Source organism: Symphalangus syndactylus, chromosome 3 (genome assembly GCF_028878055.3).
Source record: "Symphalangus syndactylus isolate Jambi chromosome 3, NHGRI_mSymSyn1-v2.1_pri, whole genome shotgun sequence".
Lineage (NCBI taxonomy): Eukaryota > Metazoa > Chordata > Mammalia > Primates > Hylobatidae > Symphalangus > Symphalangus syndactylus.
Window position 1 is genome coordinate 77,829,979 of NC_072425.2, and position 27,229 is coordinate 77,857,207.

At 42.1% G+C, this 27,229-nt stretch overlaps 1 protein-coding gene across 4 annotated transcripts in view; it reads right to left on the minus strand.

Moving 5' to 3' along the window:
- Positions 1-424: 424 nt before the first annotated feature.
- Positions 425-27,229, minus strand: part of LOC129479346 (lymphocyte-specific protein 1-like) — a 47,302-nt gene continuing 20,497 nt past the window's right edge. The window contains exons 9-10 of one of the 4 annotated variants that reach the window (XM_055272347.2): positions 24,444-24,547; positions 425-573 (exon numbers count right to left, since the gene is read on the minus strand). In XM_055272347.2, coding sequence (XP_055128322.1) covers positions 543-573; positions 24,444-24,547 — 135 coding nt within the window. In that variant the 3' untranslated portion in view covers positions 425-542. The other 3 variants (XM_055272348.2, XM_055272349.2, XM_063637018.1) reach the window with 3 other exon arrangements.

Consider the following 27,229-nt stretch of genomic DNA (forward strand, 5'->3'; position numbering starts at 1 on the left):
TGAATAGCTACTGCACTCCAGCCTGGGTGACACAGTGAGACCCCGTCTCTTAAAACAATCTAATATTTATATTAGCTGAAAATTCAGCATGACATAAAAGCAATTATGATTAATGTATATTTTAAAATACTTATTTAAAAAAAATCAATCCTGAATTTAAATACTATATTTGCACTGTCTCTTCAAATTATTATTTATTGATCAACACAGCCTGAGAAAAAGCCACAGCATAATCATGTTTTTTTCTTGTATTTTTTAATAAATTACATTTTAGACTTAAACTGATTTGATTTAGATGTATATAGATTTTCGTGATTGGAATACTTTTTCAGTGAAATTTTTGACCAGTACATGGTTAATCATTTGTTAGAGTCAATTATAGCATACTTGGAATTTATTACCCATACAAAGAATCAACACATCACACTTTAGATGTAAAATTTATTTGATGTCTTTTGAATTACAGATGTGAGGTCATGGTCCTCAGTAGGTATGTTGATCACTAGGAGATGCATTCTGTTGACATTATAGGTATGAGTCTTCTAATCAGTTGCATTTATCCCAAGATCAGTTCTAGATAAGGAGAAAAGTTAGTTTTTCTCTTATTCTCATAATTCAAAAAGTTTATCAGATTTCATCTCAGGCCATACATGAATTATGCAGAATTCTAATAATAGAGGCAGGATATATACTATTTACTAAATGACAGATGTACAAAAGCATTATATAAGCCACAGAAGATGTCCTTGATAAAAAACATAGGAACTTTAAAACTCAAGCATTGAATGTTTGTTTAACTTACTATCTGCAGCAGTGGTCCTAAGCCTTCCCCCTCAGTGCAGGTTTTTTGGAAATAGAAAAAACATTTAAGAGATAGATTGTATATTTAATTGTCTATAACTGATACTTCTTGGTCTTCAGTCCACTTTCAGAAAGAACTTTCATATGCTGTGCGTGCTCTATAATTTTGTTACTTTATTTTTATTTTAATAATTCAGAAGGCAGGGCCGGGTGCAGTTTAGTTGCTCACGCCTGTAATCCCAGCAGTTTGGGAGGCTGAGGTAGGCAGATCACTTGAGGCCAGAAATTCAAGACCAGCCTGGCCAACATGGCGAAACCCTGTCTCAAATAAAAATACAAAAATTAGCTGCACATGGTGGCGTGTGCCTGTAGTCCCAGCTACTTGGGAGGCTGAGGCAGGAGAATCACTTGAACCCAGGAGGCGGAGGTTGCGGTGAGCTGACATCACACCACTGCACTCCAGTCTGGGTGACAGGGTGAGATTCTGTCTTAAAAAAAAATCAGAAGGCAGTGTCACACTTAAAAGGCACAGGGTTTTGTTTTGTTTTGTTTGTTGGTAAAAGCTGATTAGGGCTAGGAAGGTTTAGTTGCCAGGTGGAAATGTGACCTATAGTCTTAAGTTCTAAGGCTCCTTAGGAACAATCAGGTAACAGTGATGCTTATTATTGCTCTCCCTCTTCAGTCCTGGAGTGTCCTGGCTGTCCACTGGTATGTAAGGAAGGAGTTGTTACCTTCTTTGTTTTCAGGTTTTACTTGGCCATTTGTAGAGCAGTAGTTAGAATTAGCTTATATAATGTATATGGTCTATCCTAGGAATCTTAGTCTTTTACACCTGAACAAAGTTATCTGGAAATGTTAGAAATGAGAACAAATCAAACAAAAAACACTTGGCTGAGGACCTACCGTCATAGTCTCACATGAGTCATTCAACTGATATTTTTGACCTGAAAATTGCTGTTCTAACTTAAACAACCATTCTTCATTAGAAAATGTTTAGAGTTGTTTGAACTTCTCGGATGATATATGGTATTTTGGGTAAAACCTATGTTTATTTTTGATACTGTATTGTATGGTGGTTTGATAATGTCTTAATTTATGCTCTATTTTGTTCTTTGAGGATTCTAAGAGTTTGTCACTACTGTTTTTAAAAGCAAGTAACTATTTTTAAATTTTTTTAAAGACACGGTCTTTCTCTGTTGCCTAGGTTGGAGTGCAGTGGTGCAGTCATAGCTCACTGTAGCCTCAGACTCCTGGGCTCAAGAGATCCTCCTGCCTGAAGCCTTCTAGGGAGCTAGGACTAGAGGCATGCACCACCGTGCTTGGTTAATTGTTAAAAACAGTTTTGTAGAGGCCGGGCATGATGGCTCACGCCTGTAATTCCAACACTTTGGGAGGCCAAGGCGGGCGGATCGCTTGAGGTCAGGAGTTTGAGACCAGCCTGGCCAACGTGGCAAAACCCCATCTCAACTAAAAATACAAAAATGAGCCAGGCATGGTGGCAGGTGCCTGTAATCTCAGCTACTTGGGAGGCTGAGACAGGAGAATTTGCCTGAACCTGGGAGGCATATGTTGCAGTGAGCTGAGATCATACCACTGCACTCCAGCCTGGGTGACAGAGTGAGACCCCTGTATCAGATTTTTTTTTAAGAGATAGGGGTCTCGCCCTGTCATCCAGGCTGGTCTCAGACGCCTGGCCCCAAAGGGTCCTCTCACCTTGGTATCCCAAAACGCTAAGATTACAGGCATGAGCCTCCGAGCCTGGCCAGTTCTTTCATTTATTCAATGAGTATTTATTATTAGACATGATTGAATATAAAACTGAAAAATGTCTTGTACATGCACTAGCCAATACAGTTGACTTCTTTTAAGAAAATTAATTTACCCCTTTAGCAACTAGGGTTTGAACTACTAAATTCATCTTATTGACTCACAAATGTTTGTCATATGTAACCACCTCTAGGAAACTACTCAAAGACCATCTCTGACATTTGTCAGAACAATTTGCATTTATAAAGAGTGACATTTTGTTATTGACCAAATTAAATAAAATCATTATTTTGACATTTTGCTTTTAACTGATTTTTCTATGATGGTTGTTGAAGGAATTGGATTGTTGTGTTCAAAATGTTACAAAATAGGATATTTCAGTTTATTCACAAAGTAAAACTGACATCTTTGAAGCACAGTTCAAAGCTAATGAAAGTATTCAAATGGACACTTTAAAAAATTTTCTCGCTGGGCGCGGTGGCTCCCGCCTGTATCCCCAGCACTTTGAGAGGCCAAGGTGGGTGGATCACCTGAGATCAGAATTTGAGATCAGCCTGGTCAACATGAGGAAACCCCGTCTCTACTAAAAATACAAAAATTAGCCAGGCATGTTGGCAGGCGCCTGTAATCCCAGCTACTTGGGAGGCTGAGGCAGGAGAATTGCTTGAACTTAGGAGGCGGAGGTTGCAGTAAGCTGAGATCATGCCATTGCACTCCAGCCTGGGCCACAGAGCATGACTCCATCTAAAAAACAAATAAACAAATAAACAAGTAAAAAATTTTCTTTACTGGGTGCAGTGGCTCACGCCTGTAATCCCAGCACTTTGGGAGGCCAAAGCAGGTGGATCACTTGATGTCAGGAGTTCGCAACCAGCCCACCCAACATAGTGAAACCCCATCTCTACTAAAAATACAAGAATTAGCCAGGTGTGGTGGCACGCACCTGTAATCCCAGCTACTCTGGAGGCTGAGGCAGGAGAATTTCTTGAACCCAGGAGGTGGAGGTTGCAGTGAACCAAGATGTCACCACTGCACTCCAGCCTGGGTGACAGAGTGAGACTCTGTCTCAGAAAAAAAAAACATAAAAAAATATATATATATATAATCTGAAGTAAACCTTTTTAGATGAACTATAATATACCTACAGAAGAGTGCTGATATCATAAGGGTACAGCTCAGTGAATTGTCATCAAGATAGAATTATTACCCTCCCATGTCACCTCCCCTTAGGTTAACAAGTAGAACATTACCAGGGCCCTGGAAGTCCTGTTGTTGCTTCCTTTCTTTGATCACTACCCCTCTCCTGCCCGACAGAGGTAATCCTGACTTGTAACACTACATATTGATTTTGTCACATAAATAGGCACATTTTAGAGTTTGACCCATTTTCATTTGAAATTTTCTATATTCTTCTAGGTTATAAAATTAATGAATTATATTTTGAATGAGACCAGCACTTGTTACATATATTTAGTAATTAATAGAAATTGTTTAGGTAATTAACATGAAATATCAAATGAGGAAAACTTACTTTCCTAAAGTCATTATTTTTCTATATAGTGAAAAAGAAAGTGGATTCTTAGATTTGTTTCATGTTTTACTTTTGTAATTAGTTGATGCCTTTACCTGTAGTTAAGGAAAAAGCAATAAATTATTTAGGATTTTCTGCTCACTAAATTTTATTGTGTTTAAAAGCATTTAAAAACAATTAAGTGTATATGTGCACTTACAAGAAATTTGATGCAAGCAAATGAGACTAAATATTGGCTCCTTAGAGATTTTTTAATGTTTCCTTTGTCTTCCCTCTTCAGTGGAAGCATTGACATTTCCTCCTTCTTCTGGAAAGTCATTCATCATGGGAGCAGATGAAGCCCTTGAAAGTGAACTGGGACTTGGAGAACTAGCAGGCCTTACAGTGGCCAGTGAAGCAGACTCAATAACTTACGATGTAAGTAGTAGTTTTGTTTTTGATGTGTTTACTTGGTTTTTAAAAATAAAAACTTGGGCTAGGTGCGGTGGCTCACGCCTGTAATCCAGCACTTTGGGAGGCCAAAGCGGGCAGATCAGTTGAGTTCAGGAGCTCAAAACCAGCCTGGCCAACATGGAGAAACGCTGTCTCTACAGAAAATACCAAAAATTAGCCAGGCATGGCGGCAGGTGCCTATAATCCCAGCTACTTAGTAGGCTAAGGCAGGAGAATTGCTTGAGCCGGGGAGGTAGAGGTTGCAGTAAGCCAAGATCGCACCACTGCACTCCAGCCTGTGCAACAGAGTGAGATTCTATCTCAAAAAAGTAAAATAAAATTAAAAGTTGATTTTATAGAAAATGAAGGCAATGGTAAAACTTCTTTACAAGTATAGAACTTGGTTCAGTTTTCATTGCAAACTTTGAAAGATACATAAAGAAAAACTAACATTTTTCCATAACGTAGAGATTAAAATTTTGGGCTTTACCTAAATCCATAATTTAGTATGATTTGTTTATTGGTTTTTGATAGGGGAAAGAATTCCTTTTTCCATTACCAAATTTGGATTTTGTTTTCCTTTTTAGGGCACCAGCAATTAGTTGTAATTCATGCCTACCTAAACAATATTTGCCTTGCCTCTTTAGTACACTAGTCAATATCCTGTTGAGAAGAGATTTTAATTATTAGTAGGCATGGATGTATACAGTGTGCTTTTCAAACGTTAAGGCTGACCCATCAGAGATTTGGACCAAAATTGAAATCTTTGTACCTTTGGGCATACATTTACTTAATTCCAAACATAATTGTTTTATAAATGTGTTTATAGGGCTGGGCGTGGTGGCTCATGCCTGCAATCCCAGCACCTTGTGTTAGTTTGCTAAGAATGATGGTTTCCAGCTTTATTCATGTTCCTGCAAAGGACATAAACTCATCCTTTTTTATGGCCACATAGTATTTCATGGTGTATATGTGCCAGATTTTCTTTATCCAGTCTATCATTGATGAACATTTTGATTGGTTCCAAGTCTTTGCTATTGTGAATAGTGCCACAATAAACATACGTGTGCATGTGTTTTCATAGTAGAATGATTTATAATCCTTTGGGTATATACCTTGTAATGGGATTGCTGGGTCAAATGGTATTTCTAGTTCTAGATCCTTGAGGAATAGCCACACTGTCTTCCACAGTGGTTGAACTAATTGGCACTCCCATCAACAGTGTAAAAGCATTCCTATTTCTCCACATCCTCTCCAGCATCTGTTGTTTCCTGACTTTTTAATGATCACCATTCTAATTTTTTTTGCATTTCTCTAATGACCAGTGATGATGAGCATTTTTTCATGTTTATTAGCTGCATAAATGTCTTTTTGCCTTCCTTCCTCCCTTCCTTTTTTCTTTCTTTTCTCTTTCCTTTCCTTCCTTCCTTTTTCTTTCTTTTCTTTCTCCTTCCTTCCTTCCTTCTTCCTTTCCTTTCCTTCCCTTCCTCTCTCTCCCTCTCTCTCTCTCTGTCTTTCTTTCTTTGGAATGGTCTCCCTCTGTTGCCCAGGCTGCAGTGTAGCGGCATGGTCTCGGCTTGCCCTTGGGCCCCCGTGATTCTCCTGCCTCGGCCTGCCGGGTGGCTGGGATTGCGGCCGCGTGCCACCACACCTGGCTGGTTTTTGTATTTTTGGTGGAGGTGGGGTTTCGCCATGTTGGCCAGGCTGGTCTCCAACTCCCGACCTCGAGTGATCTGCCTGCCTCGGCCTACCGAGGTGCTGGGATTGCAGACGGAGTCTCGCTCACTCGGTGCTCGGTGTTGCCCAGGCTGGAGTGCGGTGGTGTGGTCTCGGCTTGCTGTAGCCTCCGCCTCCCAGCCGCCTGCCTTGGCCTCCCAGGGTGCTAGGATTGCAACCTCTGCCCGGCCGCCGCCCTGTCTGGGAGGTGGAGAGCGTCTCTGCCTGGCCGCCCATCTTCTGGGATGTGGGGAGTGCCTCTGCCCGGCCGCCCCGTCTAGGAAGTGAGGAGCGCCTCTGCCCGGCCGCCCCGTCTGGGATGTGGGAGTGCCTCTGCCCAGCTGCCCCCTCTGGGAGGTCTACCAGGGAGGCCAGATGCAGTGTGGGGGCTGGACGTGGTGGCTCATGCCTGTAATGCCAGCACTCTGGGAGGCCGAGTCGGGTTGATCACTTGAGGCTAGGGGTTCAAGACCAGCCTGGCCAACATGGCGAAACATACGAAAAATACAACAAACCAACCAACCAACCCAGCAACAACAAAACAGGTCTACCCTGGAGTCATACTCCAATTTTTTCTATTTTCCTCCCTTTCTGATCCTTTATCCCACTTTCTTTCTCTTCCTTCTCCTTCTTGTCAAAGACATAGAGGATTGAGTTATTATCATTGATCCATATAAAGTCCCTCTCTCATTTTTCTTTCATTCCCACCCCCCATTTCTATTCCCTGTCTTCCCATGTGCAACCTTCCTAATATGTTTGATATGCATCTGTTTGTATTTTTAGAAAATGTTAAATAAAAAAAATTCTTTTTAAATGTCTTCTTTTGAGAAATGTCTGTTCATATCCTTTGCCCACTTTTTGATGGGGTTGTTTTTTTCTTGTAAATTTGTTTAAGTTCTTTGTAGATTCTGGATATTAGCCCTTTGTCAGATGGATAGATTTTAAAAATTTTCTCTCATTCTGTAGGTTGCCTGTTCACTTTGGTGATAGTTTCTTTTGCTGTGCAGAAGCTCTTTAGTTTAATTAGGTCCCATTTGTCAATTTTGGCTTTTGTTGCCATTGCTTCCGGTGTTTTAGACATGAAGTCTTTGCCCGTGCCTATGTCCTGAATTGTATTGCCTAGGTTTTCTTCTAGGATTTTTATGGTTTTTAGGTCTTACATTTAAGTCTTTAATCTATCTTGAGATAATTTTTGTATAAGGTGTTCCAGCACATGGAAGGGGTTCAGTTTCATTTTTCTGCATATGGCTAGCCAGTTTTCCAAACACCATTTATTAAATAGGAAATCCTTTTCCCATTGCTTGTGTCAGGTTTATCAAAGATCAGATGATTGTAGGTGTGTAGTGTTACTTCTGAGGCCTCTGTTCTGTTCCATTGATCTATATGTCTGTTTTGGTACCAGTACCATGCTGTTTTGGTTACTGTAACCTTGTAGTATAGTTTGAAGTCTGGTAGTGTGATGCCTCCAGCTTTGTTCTTTTAATATATGTGCTTAATTTACATTTAATGAAATTATTCACATGGTTGCAATTATTCACATGGCATGAAGTCAGGCAGTCGGCGGGTCTGTGTCTCCACCCCAGGAAACCACCCCTCAGCCCCATGCGTGTGGCTGCAGAGTGCCCAGTGCCAAGGTCCATGCTCCAGGCAAGGGTCGAGTAGGAGTGCATTTTTAAGCCAGGTTGACAGTACACTCAGCGACCCAGAGACCATCCCAAGGGAGCTCTGCTAGCCCACTCTTGCACCTATAGTGTGGCTGCCACCTGCATGTCTCCCTTGGGCTGCAGTGGCCAGGCAACCCCCATCTGCCCACCCCTTTCCCCAACCAGGACCCTAACCACTGACTCTGGTGCCAGACACTACCACCACTGTCAACCAGGCCCTGCAAAGGCAGGAAAGCTGAACTGGCTGCTGAGCCCCTTCTGGTTGGCCACACAGTACCCATGCCTGTAGCCCCTGGACTCCTAGTGTGGGCTAAGGTGGAGTGGACCCTCTGGCTTGGTCACGGTGCAATGGGCCACCTGGAAACCATCCAAAAGAGAAGACCTACCAGCCCGTGCCCTAGGTGCAGCTGCCACCTGCACGTCAGACACCAGCAGCAATGGCCAGACCATCCCTGATTCTCCATGCCCTCCCCATCCCCGCCCCAACAGCAAGGACTCTCTGACAGGACGCTGCAGTAGTGGCTATCGGGAAGTTGGCTGAGCAGGTGCATCAGGATATAGATAGATTCTCAGCCCCATCCTGATGGCCACGACATGCTTATCCCCTGGTGGCTCCTTAGCCCTATCCTAGTGGCCACGGAGTGGCATGCAGGCAGCAGCCTTGGGAACCCCGATTGCCCCTCCTTACACGTGCCCATCACACAACTTGGGCGACGGGTAAGTGAAGTCAGGTTGTGGCCCCAGCGGAGCCACGAGGCCGAGAACCGGTGCTCAGCCTCATCCCCGTGGCTGCAGAGTGCCAGCCGCCAGGTTCTGCGCTCTGGGCATGGGTCAGCAGCAGCTGGCAAGGGCAGCGCAGCCTGTGGGGCCCTTGGGCGTCGCTGGCCGCAGCTCCGGGAAGCCACGTCAGCCCATGGGCGCTGCAGTTGCAGCCGCCACCAGCACATGGAGCAGGGGTCGCCAAGGATTGGGAATCCCCGACCAGGTGGGCGCCTCCAGCTGCACGGACCCCGGCAAGTCAGGCAGCCTGCGGCAGGAGCGCCAGGCATGGGCTTCAGCCCCGGAGTGCAGGAGGCGCGCACCCTCTGGCCGGATGGGCGGCGCACTCAGGGCCCAGGGGGCCATCCCAGGGGAGCCCCGCCAGCCCCTGCCGGAGCCCGAGCTGCAGCTGCCACTGCAAGTGGTGCACTGGCTGCAGCGGTGGCAACCCCAGATCCGGTCCTCCTGCCTCACGCCCATCAGCGCGGAGCCTGGGGGCGACGTAGTGGCAAAGTCGGGCTGTGGGCCCAGCGGCGGCACCAGGTGGAGAAGCACCACTCAGCCCCATCCCTGGGCTGCAGAGGGCCCCGCGTGGGGGGGCTCTGAGCATCAGGAGCTTGTGGAAGAGAAGAGCGTGCGGGCGACAGTCAAACAGGCCCTGGGACAGGGTGTGTGTCGCGCACCAGGGAGCCCCGCCAGCCCGCAGCACCTGAGCAGCAACGGCCGCCTGCACTGGGTGCCATGAGAGAGCTGCTAGGGCGGTTTCTCCACCTCAGGCCTGCAAGGCGGGGCCAACTAAGGTGCGCGTGCTCGCTGGTCCTAATGGTTCTGTTGGGCGTTTCTGCTGAGAGGCGGGAGGCGCTGAGAGTCTGTGCGAAGGTCCGAAGGTCCTTAGGCAGACTGCACGGCTTGTTTCGGAGGCGGCGATCCCTGAAGGCGAGCTGAAATACGGCTGGAGCGTTCCCAGGCTACAGTTTGCAGCCGACGATTATGGAAGACTACGAGCCAGAATGGTGGCCCACCCTCAGGGAGCACTTGTGTTTGAAAGGCTTCTCATTTCCCCAGTACCACATTAAATCATCTCATCTGAGGAGGATCCACAGAGCTGTCTTCTATGGTAATCTGGAGAAACTGAACCACCTTCTGTTCACCTATCATGATGCCAATAAGGGAGACAACAAGGGAAGGCCATAGATAAGCTGGTTTTACTCAACAGTTACTTCCTCATTCATTGATAAAATGACACCTTTACTCGGAAGAGTAGATTATGGGTCCTTTGAAGTTTTTGAAAATATCTCTTGGATAGCTCATTATGAAACCATTTTTTGTTTAAAAAAGATTAACATTCTAAGAACACATCTATTTTAAAAAGGAAGATGTGTAAGTCATATTTAAGGTCAAAGTGTGGGCATTAGTAAAAATTCACTTATTAAATATCAGAAAATATCTCGTTTTCTTGTAACTATCTAGATTAAAAAATACGTATGCAAAGACATTTTAAGATTCTCTTTCTGTGGTCAAAAGTAATAGCTGCTATATATCCACTTTGGAAACCTTGGGTTTAAACAACTTATAATCAACCTCCAAAAAAACAGGTAGTAAATTTCATTTTACTGAGGGACACATCTGAATATGAGTTTCAAAGGTGGTATTCAAGAACCAGGCACTGTGCTGGTGAGTCTAGTCCACCTCTTGATATCAGAACCTCAACCCATCTTTGTTTACTCTTTATTGTCTCAAATACATTATTATTTTATGGAAGAAAGTTGACCGGGCATGGTGGCTCACACCTGTAATCCCAGCACTTTGGGAGGCCAAGGTGGGGAGATCATTCAAAGTCAGGAGTTCGAGAGCAGCCTGGCCAACACGGCAAAACCCCATCTCTACAAAAATACAAAAGAATTAGGCATAGAGGCACACACCTATAGTCCCAGCTACCCAGGAGGCTGAGGCAAGAGAATCACTTGAGCCCAGGAGGCAGCAGTTTCTGTAAGCCAAGATTGTGCAACTGGACTCCAGCCTGGGCGACAGAGTGAGACTCCATCTCAAATAAATGAATGAATAAATGAATGAATGAACTATATGTTAGGCAATATTTGCAAATTTGGAGAATTCAAAAAGTTCTCCAATTATTTAAAAGTTTTAAAACGTAACAAAATTGCATGTAGACACCAATTGCACATTTTTTTTTTTTGAGATGAAGTTTCACTCTTGTTGCCCAGGCTGGAGTGCAATGGCGCAATCTTGGCTCACTGCAAACTCCACCTCCCGGGTTGAAGCAATTCTCCTGCCTCAGCCTCCCAAGTAGCTGGGATTACAGGTATGTGCTACCACGCCCGGCTAATTTTGTATTTTTAGTAGAGATGGGGGTTCACTATGTTGGTGAGGCTGGTCTCAAACTCCTGACTTCAAGTGATCCATCCACCTTGACCTCCCAAAGTGCTGGGACTACAGGCGTGAGCTACTGCACCTGGCCAACTGCACATATATTAAAATGATATATATTCGGGGGGGTGGAGCCAAGATGGCCGAATAGGAACAGCTCTGGTCTACAGCTCCCAGTGTGAGCAGCACAGAAGACGGGTGATTTCTGCATTTCCTTTTGAGGTACTGGGTTCATCTCACTAGGGAGTGCCAAACAGTGGGTGCAGGACAGTCGGTGCAGCGCACTGTGCGTGAGCCAAAGCAGGGCGAGGCATTGCCTCACTCGGGAAGCACAAGGGGTCAAGGAGTTCCCTTTCCTAGTCAAAGAAAGGGGTAACAGACGGCACCTGGAAAATCGGGTCAGTCCCACCCTAATACTGCACTTTTCCAACGGGCTTGGAAAACGGCACACCAGGAGACTGTGTCCCGCATCTGGCTTGGAGGGTCCTATGCCCATGGAATCTCGCTGATCGCTAGCACAGCAGTCTGAGATCAAACTGCAAGGCGGCAGCGAGGCTGCAGGAGGGGCGCCCGCCATTGCCCAGGCTTGCTTAGGTAAACAAAGCAGCCAGGAAGCTCGAACTGGGTGGAGCCCACCACAGCTCAAGGAGGCCTGCCTGCCTGTGTAGGCTCCACCTCTGGGGGCAGGGCACAGACAAACAAAAATTCAGCAGGAACCTCTGCAGACTTAAATGTCCCTGTCTGACAGCTTTGAAGAGAGTAGTGGTTCTCCCAGCACGCGGCTGGAGATCTGAGAACGGACAGACTGCCTCTTAAGTGGGTCCCTGACCCCCTAGCAGCCTAACTGGGAGGCACCTCCCAGTAGGGACAGACTGACACCTCACTCGGCCAGGTACTCCTCTGAGACAAAACTTCCAGAGGAACTATCAGACAGCTGAATTTGTGGTCTCACGAAAATCCGCTGTTCTGCAGCCACCGCTGCTGACACCCAGCCAAACAGGGTCTGGAGTGGACCTCTAGCAAACTCCAACAGACCTGCAGCTGAGGGTCCTGTCTGATAGAAGGAAAACTAACAAACAGAAAGGACATCCACACCAAAAACCCATCTGTACATCATCAAAGACCAGGAGTAGATAAAACCACAAAGATGGGGAAAAAACAGAACAGAAAAACTGGAAACTCTAAAAAGCAGAACACCTCTCCTCCTCCAAAGGAACACAGTTCCTCAACAGCAATGGAACAAAGCTGGACGGAGAATGACTTTGACAAGTTGAGAGAAGAAGGCTTCAGACAATCAAACTATTCCGAGCTACGGGAGGAAATTCCAAACAATAGCAAAGAAGTTAAAAACTTTGAAAAAAAATTAGACGAATGGATAACTAGAATAACCAATGGAGAGAAGGGCTTAAAGGAGCTGATGGAGCTGAAAGCCAAGTTTCAAGAACTACGTGAAGATTGGAGAAGCCTCAGGAGCTGATGCAATCAACTGGAAGAAAGGGTATGGGTGATGGAAGATGAAATGAATGAAATGAAGTGAGAAGGGAAGTTTACAGAAAAAAGAAGAGAAAGAAATGAACAAAGCTTCTAAGAAATTTGGGACTATGTGAAAAGACCAAACCTACGTCTGATTGGTGTATACCTGAAAATGATGAGGAGAATGGAACCAAGTTGGAAAACACTCTGCAAGATATTATCCAGGAGAACTTCTCCAATCTAGCAAGGCAGGCCAACATTCAGATTCAGGAAATACAGAGAACGCCACAAAGATACTTCTCGAGAAGAGCGACTCCAAGACACATAATTGTCAGATTCACCAAAGTTGAAATGAAGGAAAAAATGTTAAGGGCAGCCAGAGAGAAAGGTCGGGTTACCCACAAAGGGAAGCCCATCAGACTAACAGCTGATCTCTGGGCAGAAACTCTACAAGCCAGAAGAGAGTGGGGGCCAATATTCAACATTCTTAAAGAAAATAATTTTCAACCCAGAATTTCATACCCAGCCAAATTAAGTTTCATAAGTGAAGGAGAAATAAAATACTTTACAGATGAGCAAATGCTGAGTGATTTTGTCGCCACCAGGCCTGCCCTAAAAGAGCTCCTGAAGGAAGCACTAAACATGGAAAGAAACAACCGGTACCAGCCACTGCAAAAACATGCCAAATTGTAAAGACCGTCGAGGCTAGGAAGAAACTGCATCAACTAACGAGCAAAATAACCAACTAACATCATAATGACAGAATCAAATTCACACATAACAATATTAACTTTAAATGTAAATGGGCTAAATGCTCCAATTAAAAGATACAGACTGGCAAACTGGATAAGGAGTCAAGACCCATCAGTGTGCTGTATTCAGGAAACCCATCTCACATGCAGAGACACACATACACTCAAAATAAAGGGATGGAGGAAGATCTATCAAGCAAATGGAAAACAAAAAAAAGACAGGGGTTGCAATCCTAGTCTCTGATAAAATAGACTTTAAACCACTAAAGATCAAAAGAGACAAAGAAGGCCATTACATAATGGTAAAGGGATCAATTCAACAAGAAGGGCTAACTATCCTAAATATATATGCACCCAACACAGGAGCACCCAGATTCATAAAGCAACTCCTGGGTGACCTACAAAGGGACTTAAACTCCCACACAATAATAATGGGAGATTTTAACACTCCACTGTCAACATTAGACAGATCAACGAGACAGAGAGTTAACAAGGATATCCAGGAATTGAACTCAGCTCTGCACAAAGTGGACCTAATAGACATCTACAGAACTCTCCACCCCAAATCAACAGAATATACATTATTTTCAGCACCATACCACACCTATTCCAAAATTGACCACATAGTTGGAAGTAAAGCTCTCCTCAGCAAATGTAAAAGAACAGAAACTATAACAAACTGTCTCTCAGACCACAGTGCAATGAAACTAGAACTCAGGATTAAGAAACTCACTCAAAACTGCTCAACTACATGGAAACTCAACAACCTGCTCCTGAATGACTACTGGGTACATAATGAAATGAAGGCAGAAATAAAGATGTTCTTTGAAACCAATGAGAACAAAGACACAACATACCAGAATCTCTGGGACACATTCAAAGCAGTGTGTAGAGGGAAATTTATAGCACTAAATGCCCAGAAGAGAAAGCAGGAAAGATCCAAAATTGACACCCTAACCTCACAATTAAAAGAACTAGAAAAGCAAGAGCAAACACATTCAAAAGCTAGCAGAAGGCTAGAAATAACTAAAATCAGAGCAGAACTGAAGGAAATAGAGACACAAAAAACCCTTCAAAAAATTAATGAATCCAGGAGCTGGTTTTTTGAAAAGATCAACAAAATTGATAGACCGCTAGCAAGACAAAGAAGGAAAGAGAGAAGAATCAAATAGATGCAATAAAAAATGAAAAAGGGGATATCACCACCGATCCCACAGAAATACAATCTACCATCAGAGAATACTACAAACACCTCTACGCAAATAAACTAGAAAATACAGAAGAAATGGATAAATTCCTCGACAAATACACCCTCCAAAGACTAAACCAGGAAGAAGTTGAATCTCTGAATAGACCAATAACAGGCTCTGAAATTGTGGCAATAATCAATAGCTTACCAACTAAAAAGAGTCCAGGACCTGATGGATTCACAGCCGAATTCTACCAGAGGTACAAGGAGGAACTGGTACCATTCCTTCTGAAACTATTCCAATCAATACAAAAAGAGGGAATCCTCCCTAACACATTTTATGAGGCCAGCATCATCCTGATACCAAAGCCTGGCAGAGACATAACCAAAAAAGAGAATTTCAGACCAATATCCTTGATGAACATTGATGCAAAAATCCTCAATAAAATACTGGCAAACCGAATCCAGCAGCACATCAAAAAGCTTATCCACCATGATGAAGTGGGCTTCATCCTTGGCATGCAAGGCTGGTTTAACATACACAAATCAATAAATGTAATCCAGCATATAAACAGAACCAAAGACAAAAACCACATGATTATCTCAATAGATGCAGAAAAGGCCTTTGACAAAATTCAGCAACCCTTCATGCTAAAAACTCTCAATAAATTAGGTATTGATGGGACGTATCTCAAAATAATAAGAGCTATCTATGACAAACCCACAGCCAATACCATACTGAATGGGCAAAAACTGGAAGCATTCCCTTTGAAAACTGGCACAAGACAGGGATGCCCTCTCTCACCACTCCTATTCAACATAGTACTGGAAGTTCTGGCCAGGGCAATCAGGCAGGAGAAGGAAATAAAGGGTATTCAATTAGGAATAGAGGAAGTCAAATTGTCCCTGTTTGCAGATGACATGATTGTATATCTAGAAAACCCCATCGTCTCAGCCCAAAACCTCCTTAAGCTGATTAGCAACTTCAGCAAAGTCTCAGGATACAAAATCAATGTACAAAAATCACAAGCATTCTTGTACACCAATCACAGACAGAGAGCCAAATCATGAGTGAACTCCCATTCACAATTGCTTCAAAGAGAATAAAATACCTAGGAATCCAACTTACAAGGGATGTGAAGGACCTCTTCAAGGAGAACTACAAACCACTGCTCAATGAAATAAAAGAGGATACAAACAAATGGAAGAACATTCCATGCTCATGGGTTGGAAGAATCAATATCGTGAAAATGGCCATACTGCCCAAGGTAATTTATAGATTCAACTCCATCCCCATCAAGCTACCAATGACTTTCTTCAAAGAATTTGAAAAAACTACTTTAAAGTTCATATGGCACCAAAAAAGAGCCCGCATCGCCAAGTCAATCCTAAGCCAAAGGAACAAAGCTGGAGGCATCACGCTACCTGACTTCAAACTATACTACAAGGCTACAGTAACCAAAACAGCATGGTACTGGTACCACAACAGAGACATAGATCAATGGAACAGAACAGAGCCCTCAGAAATAATGCCGTATATCTACAACTATCTGATCTTTGACAAACCTGACAAAAACAAGCAATGGGGAAAGGATTCCTTATTTAATAAATGGTGCTGGGAAAACTGGCTACTGGATGCCTTCCTTTCACCTTATACAAAAATTAATTCAAGATAGATTAAAGACTTACATGTTAGAGCTAAAACCATAAAAACCCTAGAAGAAAACCTAGGCAATACCATTCAGGACATAGGCGTGGGCAAGGACTTCATGTCTAAAACAGCAAAAGCAATGGCAATAAAAGCCAAAATTGACAAATGGTATCTAATTAAACTAACGAGCTTCTGCACAGCAAAAGAAACTACCGTCAGAATGAACAGGCAACCTACAGAATGGGAGAAAATTTTTGCAACCTACTCATCTGACAAAGGGCTAATATCCAGAATCTACAATGAACTCAAACAAATTTACAAGAAAAAAACAACCCCATCAAAAAGTGGGTGAAGGACATGAATAGACACTTCTCAAAAGAAGACATTTATGCAGCCAAAAGACACATGAAAAAATGCTCATCATCACTGGCCATCAGAGAAATGCAAATCAAAACCACAATGAGATACCATCTCACACCAGTTAGAATGGCCATCATTAAAAAGTCAGGAATCAACAGGTGCTGGAGAGGATGTGGAGAAATAGGAACACTTTTACACTGTTGGTGGGACTGTAAACTAGTTCAACCATTGTGGAAGTCAGTGTGGCGATTCCTCAGGGATCTAGAACTAGAAATACCATTTGACTCAGCCATCCCATTACTGGGTATATACCCAAAGACTATAGATCATGCTGCTATAAAGACACATGCACACGTATGTTTATTTTGGCACTATTCACAATAGCAAAGACTTGGAACCAACCCAAGTGTCCAACAACGATAGACTGGATTAAGAAAATGTGGCACATATACACCATGGAATACTATGCAGCCATAAAAAATGACGAGTTCATGTCCTTTGTAGGGACATGGATGAAACTGGAAAACATCATTCTCAGTAAACTATCAGAAGGACAAAAAACCAAACACCGCATGTTCTCACTCATAGGTGGGAATTGAACAATGAGAACTCATGGACACAGGAAGGGGAACATCACACTCTGGGGACTGTTATGGGTTGGGGGGATGGGGGAGGGACAGCATTAGGAGATATACCTAATGCTAAATGACGAGTTAATGTGTGCAGCAAACAAACACGGCATATGGATACATATGTAACCAACCTGCACATTGTGCACATGTACCCTAAAACCTAAAATATAATTTAAAAAAAAATTTGAAACACAAAATACTGCATTATAGTGCATTCTAGTGGTCTCAGGAGTAACTACAACAGAACCTACAAAAAGGGAACAGAAAATATTTTACAAAAATAAATGTAACAAAAATTGTGACACATTATGAACATTTTAAAAATTAGACAAAGTCAAAATATGTAAAGAACTTCTGTGTTTATCACAAGCTATGGTCCCTTAAATCAAGGTCTCCCTACTGAATTGTTACATTCACTAAAATATATTTTTCTCACAGAACCCTCCTTATGCTTAATAGCATTCCTTTTTAAGTCAATATGTGAAAATACCTTCTCATTCATACCATTTTCCACTGTTTTAACACTCAGCTCACTGTGTTAACCAATCTTTCTTGTTTGCTATTCTTTTTCTAATTCTGCCTGTAAGATAAAAAAGCAGACCTTATATCTATCAACTCCATGTTTGGTACACAGGTAGGCCCTCCATAAATGACCTTTATTGGATAAAAATAGCATAAAAATTGTTTAATAACTATAATACACTAAAGAAGAGTAATTTTAGCTTTATTTCAAAGCCTATTATTATACATATTATGCTAGGAGTATAATAGCATCTCAATTGTATCTTAAATGTGGATGCTAAAAATAATTTGATTAATTTCAGTGAACTATTACTGAATTCATATGATTTACAGGCACTGTGCTGGCTGCTGGGACAACCTACAACTTGTAGTTAGGTAAGGGTGGAAGGTGAGGGTATGCGTAAGAGACAGGAATGTAAATAACTACAGCATACTGTTTAAGAGCTATAAGGGCTACTAGCAAGTATTACAAGAATGCACATAAGGGATTATCTAATTCGGTCAAAATTGGTGTCAAAGAAAGCTACCAGAAAGAAGGTAACACGTGAGATTTTAGCTAAATCTCAAAATACCAGTGGGAGTTTTCCAATCAGAAAATGGATTGATGGAGAGGGCATTTCTGTCAGAAGGGACATCTTAAGTGGAAGAAAAAAAAACACACAGTGGGTCAAAAAACAGCAAACAGAATAATTACACCCAGAAGGCATGGAAGGAATGGAGACAGAGAATGGACAGAAAGGACCTGGTTGTGAAGAACTTTACTAAGAACCTGAAATTAGCTAGATATTTTTAAACAGGGATATAATAGAATTATTATATTTGTGTTTTAGAAAATGAATTCTATGGATATGGAAGATGAACTAAAATATGGAAATACTAGAAGCAAGGAGGACATTTAAGTTACTACAGTAGGGTAGATAAAAGTAGCAGTGAATAGAGAGAAATTTTAAAAATGGTAGAAATTTTTCAGAATTGTATTCATATAGTATTTGAGGTTCCTCAGCATAGATGTTCCTAAGTCAACCTCAGATTATACACTATGTAATCTTGAAAATTTACATTAAATTTTATCACACATTAAGGAATGCTTTGATAAATCCACTGCTAGGTAAGTAATTCTTCTGTAACATTAATAATTCAGTTTTACTTTTGGATCCTAAAGTGGGACTGCTTAGAAAATCTGTAAAAATCATGCAAAGAAAATCATGTAAAATCATGATCTTTACTTAGGCATTTACAGGTGAAATGACAAGGTATCTGGAATTGTATTAAAATAGATCAAGGTGAAAAAGACTGACAAAAACATTAACTGTTAAAACTTGGGGCTGTATATAAAAGACATTAGTTTCTCTATGAGTATATTTCAAATTTTCCTCAATAAATTTTTTTAAAATTCAATTTAAAATTCAAGCCACAAATAAATGCTTTTTAAAAATTTCTTAGATTATACAAATAGTGCCATAACATCAAGAATAATCCCAAATCATTCCATATACTTCAAAAGATACAAAACCAGGCTGGGCGCGGTGGCTCACGCCTGTAATCCCAACACTTTGGGAGGCCGAGGTGGGTGGATCACCTGAGGTTGAGCGTTCAAAACCAGTCTGACCAACATGGAGAAACCCCGTCTCTGCCAAAAATACAAAATTAGCCGGGTGTGGTGGTGCATGCCTGTAATCCCAGCTACTGGGGAGGCTGAGGCAGGAGAATCGCTTTAACTCGTGAGGTGGAGGTTGCAGTGAGCCGAGATCGTGCCATTGCACTCCAGCCTGGGCAACAAGAGCAAAACTCCATCTCAAAAAAAAAAAGGACACAAAAGCAGGAACTCTTTTCCAGGAGCAATCCCATTTAGTTAAGAAAGAGAAGAAAAAATTCTTCCCTAGATTCAGCCAGTCTCTTATCTCTACTGTCCTTCAGAGTCAAATTTCTTAAAAAAATAAGTAACTCTGCCAGGCGCGGTGGCTGACGTCTGTAATCCTAACACTTCGGGAGGCCAAGGCGGACGGATCACAAGGTCAAGGGATCGAGACCATCCTGGCCAAGATGGTGACACCCCATCTCTACTAAAAATACAAAAATTAGCCCAGTGTGGTGGCACACGCCTGAGGTCCCAGCTACTCAGGAGACTGAGGCAGGAGAATGGCTTGAACCCAGGAGGTGGAGGTTGCAGTGAGCCGAGATCACACCACTGCACTCCAGCCTGGTGACAGAGCAAGACTCTGTGTCAAAGAAAAAAAATAATAATAATAAGCAACTCCATCTCTCCCCACTTCATCCTTCTCAGCCCTCAATCCTCTGTGATCTGGCTCATGTTCCTGCTGCCTTACTGAGGCTGCTTTGGTAAGGGTACCAGTAAGCTTCCAACTGGCGACTCCAAATGACTATTTTCAGTATACAACTTACTTGGAGTCTACTTAGCATCTTCAGTTATTGAACTTCCTCCTTTAACTCACTTCCAAAATACTAATCTCTCCTCCTTCCTTCTCTATTTCTTTGTTGGCTCTTCTTCCTCTGCCTTCTCTTCAAATATTTCTAGTTCCTGTCACTCCTTCTAGTTCTCTCTTCTGTTTCCACAATACTTGTTCTATCAACTACTCCTTTCACTTCATTCACAATAATACTGATGATTCCCAAACATATATCTCTCATCATGCATCCCCCTCACATATCTGCTCTTTAATTCTTCTTTTTAATTCATTTGATACCTTCTAAAAGTCTCTCATAATTCAGATAGTCCTTCAAGCCAGGAACCTGGGAGTCATTCTCAAATTATCTTTCTCATTCACCCACTGTCCCATCTCCAAATTTTTATATAAGCTTCGGATTTCATAGACTCTACTTAAAATTTTTTATAGTCGATGTGTCTCCATTTCAGCAGCTACTGTGTTATCATTTCTCATCTTAGACTATTAGAATCTTTCTGCCTGTGTTTACAGATCTTTCCAGTCCACCCCCACACTGAGGTCAGGAGATCTTTCTAAAATGTATTTCATACTCTATCTTGCTTAAAACTTTCAAGTGCTTAACAACTAAATGCAGTATATATTTCCAGATAGGATCCTGGACCAGGAAAAAAAATGCTATAAAGATCATTTTTAGAACATCTGAATATAGACTATATCAGATAATAGAATATCAATGTTACATTTCTTTAATTTGGTAATGTACTATAATCACATAAGGAAATGTCCTTGCTCTTATGAAATACACACAGAGGTAGTCAGGGACAAACTAGCAAATGATTTAGGGGAAAAAATGATACCTATACAGAGAGCAAACACAATAAAGCAAATATAGCAAAACATTTTCAATTGGTGAATCTGAGTAAAGGGTATACAAGATTCTTGCAACTCCTCTATTAGTTTGAGATCATTTTAGATAAAACTTTTTGGGCTGGGCATGGTGACTCACACCTATAATCACGGCACTTTGAGAGGCTACAGCAGGAGGCCTGCTTGAGCCCAGGAGTTCCAGACCAGGCCTGGCAACAGGGCGAGACGCTGTCTCTCTAAAAAATTAAAAATTTATCTGCATGGGCCGGGCGCGGTGGCTCACGCTTGTAATCCCAGCACTTTGGGAGGCCGAGGGGGGCGGATCATGAGGTCAGGAGATCAAGACCATGGTGAAACCCCATCTCTACTAAAAATACAAAAAAAAAATTAGCCGGGCATGGTGGCGGGCGCCTGTAGTCCCAGCTACTGGGAGAGGCTGAGGCAGGAGAATGGCGTGAACCCGGGAGGCGGAGCTTGCAGTGAGCAGAGATTGCGCCACTGCACTCCAGCCTGGGCGACAGAGTGTGGACTGGAGTATATCTGTATTCCCAGCCACTTGGGAGGCTGAAGTGGGAGGATCACTTGTGCCAAGAAGGTTGACACCACAGTGAACCATGACTGTGCCACTGCACTACAGCCTGGGCAACAGAGCAAGACCCTGTCTCAAAAAAAAATTTAAACCTCCCACATTCTCTGTTACATGTAAGATAAAAGTTTGAACTCCTTGGTTAGGCTCTCTGTGATCTAACTCTTGCCGCCTCTACCATTATCGGTCATCAACTGAGAGGAGAACCACAACCAACATCCTCCTCTCCACATACAAAAATTACAAATTTCTGAACACACCAAACTGGTTTGTTCCATGTCAAACATGTTCTCTCTACTTCCTGCACCTTGTCTGTCTGACAAGCACCTTCTTATTTGATGCTATTCAAGCCTCACCTCCTCTTACTCTGCACTCCTTTCTACTTTCCTCTTCCAGATGAACATAACCACTCCAGGCCACGCACAGTGGCTCACGCCACCCAGCACTTTGGGAGGCTGAGGCAGGCGGATCACGAAGTCAAGAGATCGGGACCATCCCAGCCAACATGGTGAAACCCCGTCTCTACTGAAAATACAAAAATTAGCTGGGCATGGTGGCAAGCGCCTGTAATCCCAGCTACTCGGGAGGCTGAGGCAGGAGAACTGCTTGAACCCAGGAGGTGGAAGTTGCAGTGAGCCAAGATTGTGCCACTGCACTCCAGCCTGGCAACAGAGTAAAACTCCCTCTCAAAAAAAAATCTCAAATACTCGGCCAGGTACATTGGCTCATGCCTGTAATCCCAGCACTTTGGGAGGCTGAGGCGGTGGATTACCTGAGGTCAGTAGTTCAAGACCAGTCTGACCAATATGGTGAAACCCTGTCTCTACTAAAAATGCAAAAAAATTAGCCGGGCATGGTGGCATGCGCCTGTAGTCCCAGCAACTCAGGAGGCTGAGACAGGAGAATTGCTTGAGCCCGGGAGGCGGAGGTTGCAGTGAGCCGAGATCACACCACTGCACTCCAGCCTAGGCAACAAAGCAGGACTCCACCTCAAAAAAAAAAAATCTCACTACTCCCAAATTATGTATTTTTAAAAATGTTTTTTATGTTTATTTTTTTTTAATTTTTTTTTTGAGACAGATTCTTGCTCTGTCGCCCAGGCTGGAGTGCAGTGGTGCAATCTCGGCTCACTGCAAGCTCCACCTCCCGGGTTCACGCCATTCTCCTGCCTTAGACTCCCAACTAGCTGGGACTACAGGCGCCTGCCACCATGCCTGGCTAATTTTTTTATATTTTTAGTAGAGACAGGGTTTCACCGTGTTAGCCAGGATGGCCTTGATCTCCTCCTGACCTTGTGATCTGCCTGCCTCAGCCTCCCAAAGTGCTGGGATTACAGGCGTGAGCCACCACGCCCAGCCTAAAATTGTTTTTTCTTTCTATGTCCCTAATACGGCTTTTCATCAACTTTCCCAAAGTATGAAAAGAAACACGTATTTTTCACTAAGAGGTCAACCTATTTTCAATCTCTTATGCCATTTAAAGATTCTACATGATGATGAACATAAGTTCTAATCAAATTTTATCTGTTTCTCTTTATTCATAAATATCATCTATTTATCTAATTGCATCTAAATGCTATTTTATTGCAAATATCCCATTCACCAACTTCAAAAAGAGAAAAACAAAACAAGCATCATTAAAAACAAAGCAAGAAAGTAGCAAAATAGACAATTCCAATATCACCTATAAGTACTCAGTTATCTAAAACAAATGAACTCAGATTGTCGACAAAATATCCAAGGTCCATTCATTAAAGCAAATAAATAACTCATATAACTTCCAAAAATCTCACTCATGACCCATTTTCCTTTACTTGTGACCCAAATTTAGTTACTGGAGTATCTTAGACACTAGCAAAATAGAAAGGTAAGATAAGCTTCTGGAGAGATTGTAACGGCAGACAGCAAAGGAACAAAATACACAAAAAAAGTCTATAGGCTAGGCGCGGTGGCTCACGCCTGTAATCCCAGCACTTTGGGAGGCCGAGATTGGGGGATCACGAGGTCAGGAGATCGAGACCATCCTGGCTAACATGACCCCATCTCTACTAAAAATACAAAACATTAGCCAGGCGTGGTGGCGGGCGCCTATAGTCCCAGCTACTTGGGAGGCTGAGGCAGGAGAATGGTGTGAACCCAGGAGGTGGAGCTTGCAGTGAGCCGAGATTGCACCACCGCACTCCAGCATGGGTGACAGAGCGAGACTCTGTTTCAAAAAAAAAAAAAGTCTATATAGAATCAACATAGTCTGCTAGAACAACTTTTTTCTAAAGAAAATAAATCAAATTGAATAATATTAAAAGACAGGAAAAGGAGTAAACATTATAGAAACTTCCTTTAAAAATTAAAAACTATTTCAACTTTAAAATGAATGGGTATTAACAGTTCAGGGAGCATATCTGCTTCTTCAAAATAGGCAGAGTAGGAAAAAAATGTTGCTCATTTTTAAGAAATCATATAAATCAGTTTTTTGATCATTATTAAACTATTCATAATAAAATTAACATATTACAACCATTCATACAAATGTTTACTACAGACACACCTGAACTCAAGCCGTATTGACATTTCAATTTATTTTAGGAATGATGAAAAAATTATTCCAACGTTTAAGAGACCACCATTTTGGCCAGGCCCAGTGGCTCACACCTGTAATCCCAGCACTTTAGGAGGCCGAGGTGGGCAGATCACCTGAGGTCAGGAGTTCGAGACCAGCCTGACCAACATGGAGAAACCCCAACTCTACTAAAAATACAAAATTAGCTGGGTGTGGTGGTGCATGCCTATAATCCCAGCTACTGGGGAGGCTGAGGCGGGAGAATTGCTAGAAACCAGGAGGTGGAGGTTGCGGTGAGCCAAGATCGGACCATTGCACCCCAGCCTGGGCAACAAGAATGAAACTCCGTCTCAAAACAAACAAACAAAAAAAAACTTTTCGTTTTACTGAATTACCTTTCCTGTTTAAGAGCATACTCCAACATTTTGATCCTCCTCACAAGATCCTTCTTCAAATTTTCTTGGCCCTTCCTTTCTCCCTGTAGGAAGGCAATCTGGGCCTCAGTAGGGGAAAGACAGACAAAATTCAGTTTAGACCAAAAAAAAAAAAAAAAAGCTTTTTTAACTCAGTAAAGAACCTTTGGAAGTTAGAACAATTAGATGCAAAAATATTTCCTTTACACATTTCTCACAAAGTATGTACAAATATAAAAATGCACTGAATGCAAGAAGGAAAAAGGATTTAAGTTAAAAAGGGTGAGGGGGACATCTAAATGCATTTTACTTCAGGGTAGGGATTTTACAACACATAGTCCACATCATTTAAGAGTCTACAATATAAAACAACTAATACTGCCTGGTGCGGTGGCTCACACCTGTAATCCCAGCACTTTGGGAGGCTGAGGCGGGTGGATCACTTGAGGTCAAGAGTTCAAGACCAGCCTGGCCAACATGGTGAAATGCTGTCTCTACTAAAAATACAAAAATTAGCTGGGCCTGATGGCACCTGTAATCCCAGCTACTCGGGAGGCTGAGGCAGGAAAATTGCTTGAACCCAGGAGGCAGGGGTTGCAGTGAGCCGAGACTGCGCCACTGTACTCCATCCTGGGTAACAGAGTGAGACTCCATATCAAAAAATAAAATAAAACAACTAATATTAATGCAAACAAATGCAAGGTGTACAGTAGAGTTTGCTAAAGTGTCTGTCTTTTTGCCATCAACAAGATCTTTTTATAAAGCAGGAAGGGTTAAAGTAAAATGAGTTCTTATAATCCCCTTGAACAAGCTTCATCATACATTTAAATTTTATGACAGATTCCTTAAGTGACTTTATTTTGGGCCTCCCCTACAAACAATAAACTGCTCCCTTTTCTCAATCCCCACCATTTTTCTCACCCACCTTGACATGTAATCCATAGAAAAAAGAAAGAAAAAAGAAAGTCAGGAAAAGGAAAATTAGAGACAATGGCCTTCTGCCCATTCCTGCCCCCCACCCCAAGGAATTACTAAAACCCTACATTTGAACATGAAACAAGCTGTAAACAACTTTTAAAGTCAGTAAAACAGAAGGGCTAGGAAAGAGTAGCTCTCCAGAATATTAAAAGAACATTTACAGTTGAAATACTGTCTTTCACATAAGAAGTTGAAACTATGTCACAAACACAAACTTGTTAAAGTGACTCATAATACCTCTTAAAAGTCAGAAGGGCCTCAAAACTAGCTATAAATTTCACTATTCTCACATGTACCACCACCCCCGTCTATTATACTGACCCACTAAGACAGGTAACAATGTTATTTATGTATCCACAGTGCTTTCCATTAAGTGAGCAAGAACTTTACATTTAAGGATGACCTTGCCACATCCCTAAGGAACTGTGAGGATTGTGCAACTCAGGTTTAGCAAGTGAGTCATTAAACTTAATTCTCATTCAAACTTACCTTTGTTTGTATTCGGTACCACAGGAAACATAAAATCCAACTTATCTAGTCTCTTATAACTTTCAAAATGTAGGTAGTGTTAAGCTTTTGTTTACATTTCAATGTGCTCTTAAATTTTACATTACAATTAAAGGAAGGATTACATTTATCTTACTGAAATAAAAGTGGTCTGAAAACAATTCAATTGTTTTCAGAGGAAAAGGCATCAAATATCCACAAGACTCTTTTGAAATTATATATTCTGCAGTGGGATATTATATTACCTAATCAGAATAGTAATGACACATGCATTTAAAGCTGATAAAAATGAAAGTCTTGTCAAAAGGAAGTGACAGCCTAACTTGTCAGGCCAAACATGCCTTGGCATAGAACTTTATATGCTCTTTAAAATGACTTTAATAAAAATAATAAGCTAATCAATGCAATCAAACTTTGAAGGTAATAACAATATCAATTATCAATTTTGACCTCTCGATACTCCTTGGCTAGTTTTGCATTTCTGCTAACATCATTGGTCCTGGATGATTCTGAAACTTCAGCCTACAATATCATAAAGTCTTTACTGTATATGTTCAACTTCAAGCATAAGAGAAATTACAATTAAAAGTATAATCAGAGGCTGGGCACAGTGGCTCAGGCCTGTAATCACAGTACTTTGGGAGGCTGAGGCGGGAGGATAACTTGAGCTCAGGAGTTTGAGCCTAGCCTGTGCAACATAGCGAGACCACGTCCCTACAAAAAATTTAAAAAATCAGCCAGGCATGGTGGCATGTGTCTGTGGTCCCAGCTACTTGGGAGGCTGAGGCAGGAGAATCACCTCAGCCCAGGAGGCCAAGGCTGCAGTGAGCAGTGATCACACCACCACACTCTAACATGGGTGACAGAGTGAGACCCTGTCTCAAAGAAAAAAAGTGGGGGGGTGGCGGGGTGGTAATCAGGGCCAGGCATGGTAGCTAATGCCTGTAATCCCAGAACTTTGGGAGACTGAGGTGAGAGGATTGCTTGAGGCTGGAGTTTGAGACCATCCTGGCAAACATACCAAGACATCTCATAAAAAAATTAAAAATATAAAAAATGAAGTACAATAAGATTTCTCCTTTTCCATCAGATGGATAAAGTTCAGTAATTTAATAATATGGTAGAAAACAGACATTTATATGTTAGCTGTGGTGATGTAAACCAGTTTCACTTTATAGAGGACAACTGGTAATATCTGTCAAGTTTGTAAATGCATATACCCTTTAACTCAGCGATTTTAGAACGTTATCCTTCAAATATATATTTGCACATACGTGAAATTA